The following is a 7,530-nucleotide window of genomic DNA, read 5'->3' on the forward strand; positions in this document are numbered from 1 at the left end:
TCTCATTAGTTCGTTCATGCATTAGGTGAGTGGTTTGGGTAGTGGCCCAGCTAGCATCCCTTCATCATATGGATAGGAGTAGCGGCATATGTTGCCAAGATGGTGGATTCAGGTATATTGTGTGTAATACTTTGTAAGGTCCTCGAAAATAATCAATAAAGTGGTCGTATGCATCTCCCAGAGAGAGGCCGGGGGTCATCCTCCTTTTCTAAAAAGAAAGTTCGTTCATGCATGTAGTTAAGTTGAAGGCTTGAGGCTACCGCAGTGAGCGTGCTCCTAGAAGTGTGGAGACGAGTACACATGCAAGCTAATAGTGCCTAATTAGTTAGTTGAGTTAGCATCAGCTGATCAGTACCATCACCTAATAGTGCCAAGGCAAAGGTGTATGTGCCAAGAGTCTCTGTGCGTATCTTCTTCAAGCTTCAAACTTATGTGTGTTCTTCTTTCTCCTTGGGCAAACCCAACAGTCTAATGGTAGTGCCCGTTTCTCCCCGCCCACAATGGCCGGCCGCTCATGCTTTCCAGCCCTCTGCCAAACACGTTGAGCTATCACCGTGTTGTGCGCCGGCCGGTGATTCTGGCAGCTGCTATTTCTCGATGGGCATCGCCGTCACGGCTGAGATAGACCACGCCGAGAAGGGGACTTGGCTGACAAGGACATGAGGAGCATGTAGTAGATAGGATTATTGGTAGAGGTGGACCGGAAGAGAGGAGGACAGGGCTGGTGGCGGCAGCGCATGTGTTGGTTGCCCTAAATGATCGTGCAGATCGTGCGTCGATACGAGAGGAGGATAAGCGAGAGAGGCGGACTGGTTTTCTTCGGTCTTGATGCGTGGGTAGACCAGAGAGAAAAACAAAAACCAAAGATAGGGTTCTTTGGGGGAAATCCGTGAAGGCGCGGGGGTCGCGCGAGGGTTGGAGGGAGTTAACGAACGAATGAAACTTAAGAAGTTCCCCTAAAAGTAGAGATTGTGTCATGGTACTTTTGTTTGTCTGTTTTTCTGTGGTGTTGGAATCATTCCATAACATTATGGTGAAGTTTTGGTGTTTCTTTTTTATAACAAGTACAATCGTGGATGCTCACATACACTCACATACACCCATTCTTATGAGTGCACGCAGGCACAGTCTATCCCTTTGAGCACCTTCGAGATAGTGAACACTAAGATCTCTTACCACTGAACGAACATCACCAGAAGCCTAAAATAAATCCAGAAAAAGCGGGCACCCGTGCAAAATTTTGGACATGAACCTGGTGGGCTGGTTCATCGCACATAACCTAACCATCCGAGTTACGCTCAGGTTGCTAAATTTTTGTGTTTCGACAGTTGTACTTCAAGGGAATCATCTCCGCCCTAAGCATGTTCATCCCTCATGGCTTCCTATCCTTTTGGATGGCGCTCAAGGGCTTTCAAAATCCGTTGTCAGTAATCAAATTCGTGCAGATGAACGAGTAGTAGTAGCGCTACTCTAGTCGGAATTGCAGCCCCTCTCCTGGTATTTCATCTTGCAAAAATTGATACCACACAAAAGATGTCTCCAATTATTTTATTTTTTATTATAATTCTTAGTTGTTAGAGTTACTTTATAAAAATTCGGATCTTAGATCTAAAGCAATATACATATATAATGGTTATGAAAGGATAAAGTTAAGCGTATCTAAGATAAGTTGTACTCCCTCCGATCTATATTACTTGTCGCCGGTTTAGTATAATTTAATACAGTACTAAAGTAAACCAGTGATAAATAATATGAATCGGAGGAAGTATCATACTTTATTTAATAGTTGTAAAAATAATTTAAATACAAATTCTAATATGTGCAACTGCAACTTGGTGACTGCCCATGGCCATGGGAACATTTGCTAATATACTGAGATAATACGTCCTCCTTCATAAGAAAAGATCCCAAGCCTTCCTCTTCCTTCCATCGGTGCTGCCGCCGGTCTGCCCCATCTCAGATGGCCTTTGGGCCATGGAGGTGCGGACAACCTCGGGCCCCCGCCGGTGGGAGGGACCCCGTTCTAGTTCCTTTTACGTTCAGTGTCTTCATTGGGGCTGTGTGGCGGCGGCGATGACCCTCAGTAGGAATAAATGTTTCCCACATTCTATCCTTGTCCTAATGGTGTGTCTAGCGCCGTCAGAGGGTGTGTGGAGGTGTGTCTCCGTCGGAACTTGTGGGATTCGGTCGGTGCTGGTCTTCGGTGGATCTGCTTGGATCCGGTCTACGTTCGTCTTTGTTTGCATGTTCATATATTTGATGCTTCCGATCTACTAGTTTCTTTATAGGCATGGTTGCTGCTCTGGTGCGCTGGTGCTATGGGGCCTTAGCACGACGACTTTCGAACTGTTTACAACAACAAGGTTTGCCGGGCTCCGACGAGGGAGGAGCGATGACGGCGACACGTCTCCGACTCACTCGACTGCTTGTAGTCGTTGTTAGGTGATCCACGAACATGGTTGTAATTTTTATTACATGATTGAAAATTTCTCACGCCAAAAAAAAATACTGGCACAATACGAGAGTGACGTGGCTCCCCAACGGAAGTTCCAAAAATACCTTGGTGGTGGCAGTGGAGGTGTTTGATAAATTGACGGGTGAAAGGCCCAATCCGTACTCTGATCTTTGGAGACGGTGGGTGTGGACAAGGTGGAGATGGAGGTGGAGGTGGAGGTGGTGGAGCCGCGCCTGGAGCTAGAACCGGGCGTACAGTAGGCGCTGGAAGTCGTTGAGGATCGCGGCCTCCGTACACATGAGGACGCGCACGCTGCCGTCCCCCTTCCTGCTGTCCATCAGATAGACGAACCCGGCGCGCTCCGACACTGCACGCAGCATTGCCAGCGGCTTCCCCCACCCGAAGTCCACGTCGTACACCGGCATGCCAAGCCAACTGATCACCCGCAGCTCCGTCTCTGGCATGCGCCCCGGCGCCGGCTTGCTGTTGATCTCGGTGAGCTCGAAGTAGTCTATCGCCGAGCGCACTAGCTCGTCGTCCATCCGACGGACGGCGCTGTTGATCTGGCCGGCCACGAACACCAGGTTCTCCGACTCCGAGGAGGCGACGTCTCGCACCTTGCCAGCCGCGCCAAGCCAGATGATCCCGTTGCCGCAGTAGCCAGGCGGGAGTGGTGGCCTTATGCTGCGCCGGACGCTGGCCGGGAAGGTCAGGCGGGTGGTAGCGTCCGGTGGCAGCCGGCGGGCGACGCAGACGCACCGCCACACGTGGGCACTCAGGGCACAGAACGTGCTCACGCGGCCGCCGTCGCCGCCGACGCAGGCACGCTTGAGAGCGGTGACCTGGTCCTTGGAGACGACGAAAGCCTGGGTGACGACGGTCTCCGACGGCTCGACGGATAATTTCAGCTGGGGGCTGAAGACCGAGAAGGCGTCGGGGTGGACAAAGGGTGGGGAGCGCGCGCGGAGGAGGGTGCGGTCGTGGAACGGGAGCTCTAGCGCCGCCGCGCCGCCGCCCTTGGAGAAGGCAGACCACGTCTGCAAGAAGTGGAACGCGCTGATGGCGTCGACGGCGACGTGGTGCAGCGCCGTCCCTAATGCCACCCCGCCGCACTTCAAGAAGGTCACCTGGACAGCGCACAAGACGGACGGCGAGTGGTCTTCGACGCGGGGAACAAACAGCGTCCTCAGCTCGGGCGACGGCAAGAAGCTGCGGAAGTCGTCGATGGTGAGGTCCGAGCGAGCGACGACGAAGAGCGCGCCCTGGCCGGTGCAGTCGATCTCTGCCCGGCCGTTGCCGTCCATGCCGAGACGGCCGGCCAGGGGGTAGAAAGCCACGAGTGCCTTGGCCATCGCTGCCTTGAGCCTGGCCACGTCGAAGAAGTCACCGGGCAAGGAGCGGTACGGGTAGAAGTAGACGGCGGGGGTGTGGCCTCTGTTGAGCAGCAAGAGGTCGAGCGGGGAGAGCCACATGCCTCTCCTAGGCGTCTCCTGGCAGGGTGCCACCATGCACAACTCCACCACCTCCACCTCGTCCACACTCATTTTCGTCGCTTTCTTCGTAGAAAGCGCTGCGCCCATTTTTCTCCTGCTGACTGAGCTGAGGTCGAGTGAAGAGACGGATGTGTAGCGCTCTTGCAGCAGCTCGCGCGCTTCTCCCATTTTTATAGTCTACATGCATAGACGTGCACACGGTCCAGGGGTTTATCTTCTTAAAATGATTTTTTATATTTGAATTGGATAGTGATGGAAAGGATGTGGATGTTCTCGCTTGCATTGTGTCGGCTTTGTACCCTTATACGGAGAGATTATCATGGTTCAATTCAAATTGTTCCTAGAAAAGACTTGTGTAAACCGTTTTGCAAAAAAAAAGGTATAAAAAAAGTAGACCTCTAAATATGAAGTGAGATAGATGGCTTGGGAATGGTTTTCTGTATGGACACTGGTGAATCTGTGGGATAGATCTTAGAGGATATGTTTTTCACAGTTCACTAAAAATCTAGCGAAGATGGCATTGGTCGGTAATTTCTTTTGTTTAAAGTGGATCTAACGGTTGTGGTTTTTTCATGTTTAAAATGGAAGGTTAGATCTTCCTAATTATTATCAAATTTTCTAGTGTAATTCTCTTTTTTTTTCTGTTTAGCTCGGTTAGCCCATCAAATAATTTTTATATATAATTAATAGAGGATATGTTTTTAGTTCATTACTTAAAATGTAGCGAAGATGACATTGGTGAGTAATTTCCTTTGTTTTAAAGTGGATCTAACGATTGTGGTTTTCTGATGTTTAAAATTAATGGCTAGATATTCCTAGTTATTTTCTAGCGTAATTCCCTTTTTTCTGGTTAGCCCGGTTAGCCCGTCAAATTCTTTTTTATAGATAATAGATTCCGGTCGCAAATGTGCACGTGACCCGGTTGCTCGCTCGCGGCAATTGAGCTAGCTAAATGGTACTCTCTCCGTCCTACAATGTAAGACGGTTTACGGTTTTTAAGCTACATTGTCTGACGGAGGGAGCAGTACTCAAAGACAACAACACTGCAGCTGCGCATCACCCACTGATTAACGGAAAAAGGAAACAAGCCAATGGCCCCCTTGATGGCTATATTTCAGCTCTACAAAATAAATAGTTGTCCCACTTCCTTTTTCTCTCTATCCATGTCAATCAGCCCACGTAAAAATTGAAGCAGATGTGCACGCAACGCCACACACATTTGTTTTTGGGGGGACATGGTGGTTGGAGTTAAGGCACACGAAAATGACAATGGGCAGGAACACGACGGCGACTGGGGGAAGTGGTGGATCCTTGAGAGTGAGAGCAGGCTCGTGCCGTGCGGGGCGTGGTGGCCATGGCGAGTTCATCGTGGATAGCCTGCCCTCCGGTACGGTAGGACGATGACGGTGTTGCTATCTCGGGAGCAAGCGATGCACATGCCCATATGTACAGATCGTTCTGTTTGCTCTCTCTACCAGGGCAACTCTAACTGATCCTTTATCCAGCGTTAAGGGAGGATAAATTCGATTTCCCTCCCTTACGCAGTGGCGGCGCTAGGTGCCTGAACCAGTGATGTCAAAGCTTTATTGTTATGCATATGTAGATAAACTACAACCAATCACGGGCATACATATTAGTGAAGCCAACCCAGATTATGTGACGTCGCTTGACATCAGAGTCAACACGTAGCTTCGCCACTGCCCTTACATCGCACCTAGCCGATCCCTTAAACCTCATAAGGGATGATAAATTATTCTCCACCATCCAAAAACCCTCAAATCTTCCTAAATATACACGAGCCGTGCTCGGCTAAGGAAAAAATCCCGCCTCCTCTGTCCCGCCGCAGCCGCCACCACCCCCTCCCCCTCCTCCCCCCCCAATCGCTGATGACTGGCCCGACCGCCGGAATAGAGAGCCAGGACTATTCCGCCATCCCGCCAGCCACCACAGCCGGCTTGTCCCCGTCAGAAACCACCCTCGTGCCTAAGAAGATATTGGGAATAAGAAAAGTCGACCGAGTTCAAGCTCCAGCTCCAACCGCGATAAAGGCCGCCGTGGTGGCGAGCGCCTCTCCGGCGTCGGAGCGCCGCTCCCGACGGTGCCAAAAGAGATCAAAAGCCGACGATGGTGGCATTTACCCTAGCCGAGGAGGCCGCGAGGAAAAAGAAGAAAAAGTCGACTCCGGCACCCTGTCCAATACCAACGGCACGTGGAGCGTCTTCAGCGACATCCATGGGCACTGCTCCGGCACATCCAGCGGCGGCAACCGGCAAAAAGGGCCGTGTCCGCCTAGTGCTCGATGAAAGGCCTACAAGGTCAAAAAAAATATCTTCAACATTTCGGCCGATCGGTGATTGTTGGTAGCCTATGGTGATGTAATTTATTTGTTTCGTTATCGTACTGCGGAGATGAACATGGCCGAGTGCTTAGCATCTTTGGAGTCGGCGGCCACGATAGGACTTGATTAGCTCAACTACGACTCCATTTGGCATCATTCGGAGGCGGCCCAAGATATTGAGCGAGAGGAGGTGGCTGAGGAAGAGGAGGCCGATGCTTGGAGCTGTTGGAAATATGCCCTAGAGGCAATAATAAAAGTATTATTATTATATTTCCTTGTTCATGATAATTGTCTTTTATTCATGCTATAACTGTATTATCCGAAAATCGTAATACACGTGTGAATACATAGACCACAATATGTACCTAGTGAGCCTCTAGTTGACTAGCTCGTTGTGATCAACAGATAGTCATGGTTTCCTGGCTATGGACATTGGATGTCGTTGATAACGGGATCACATCATTAGGAGAATGATGTGATGGACAAGACCCAATCCTAAGACTAGCACAAAAGATCGTGTAGTTCATTTGCTAGAGCTTTGCCAATGTCAAGTATCTCTTCCTTCGACCATGAGAGCGTGTAACTCCTGGATACCGTAGGAGTGCTTTGGGTGTATCAAATGTCACAACGTAACTGGGTGACTATAAAGGTGCACTACAGGTATCTCCGAAAGTATCTATTGTTTTATGCGGATCGAGACTAGGATTTGTCACTCCGCGTAAACGGAGAGGTATCTCTGGGCCCACTCGGTAGGACATCATCATATGCGCAATGTGACCAAGGAGTTGATCACGGGATGATGTGTTACGCAACGAGTAAAGTGACTTGCCGGTAACGAGATTGAACAAGGTATTGGATACCGACGATCGAATCTCGGGCAAGTAACATACCGATAGACAAAGGGAATTGAATACGGGATTGATTAAGTCCTTGACATCGTGGTTCATCCGATGAGATCATCGTGGAACATGTGGGAGCCATCATGGGTATCCAGATCCCGCTGTTGGTTATTGACCGGAGAACGTCTCGGTCATGTCTACATGTCTCCCGAACCCGTAGGGTCTACACACTTAAGGTTCGATGACGCTAGGGTTATAAAGGAAGTTTGTATGTGGTTACCGAATGTTGTTCGGAGTCCCGGATGAGATCCCGGACGTCACGAGGAGTTCCGGAATGGTCCGGAGGTAAAGATTTATATATGGGAAGTCCTATTTTGGCCACCGGAAAATGTTCGGGATTTTTCG

General features: G+C 49.9%; 1 protein-coding gene across 1 annotated transcript; it reads right to left on the reverse strand.

The window, feature by feature from the left end:
- Window positions 1-2,694: 2,694 nt before the first annotated feature.
- On the reverse strand, window positions 2,695-4,116 carry LOC123057293 (putrescine hydroxycinnamoyltransferase 1-like). The gene has a single exon (XM_044480357.1). It carries the CDS (start codon window positions 4,114-4,116, stop codon window positions 2,695-2,697), a length of 1,422 nt encoding a protein of 473 aa, XP_044336292.1.
- Between the last annotated feature and the right edge of the window lie 3,414 nt (window positions 4,117-7,530).

The sequence above is a fragment of the Triticum aestivum genome, chromosome 3A (genome assembly GCF_018294505.1).
Source record: "Triticum aestivum cultivar Chinese Spring chromosome 3A, IWGSC CS RefSeq v2.1, whole genome shotgun sequence".
NCBI lineage: Eukaryota > Viridiplantae > Streptophyta > Magnoliopsida > Poales > Poaceae > Triticum > Triticum aestivum.

Bases quoted from the DNA above. Each gene is read 5' to 3' on its own strand.
- LOC123057293 (XM_044480357.1), bottom strand. From the start codon at position 4,116: ATGGGAGAAGCGCGCGAGCTGCTGCAAGAGCGCTACACATCCGTCTCT.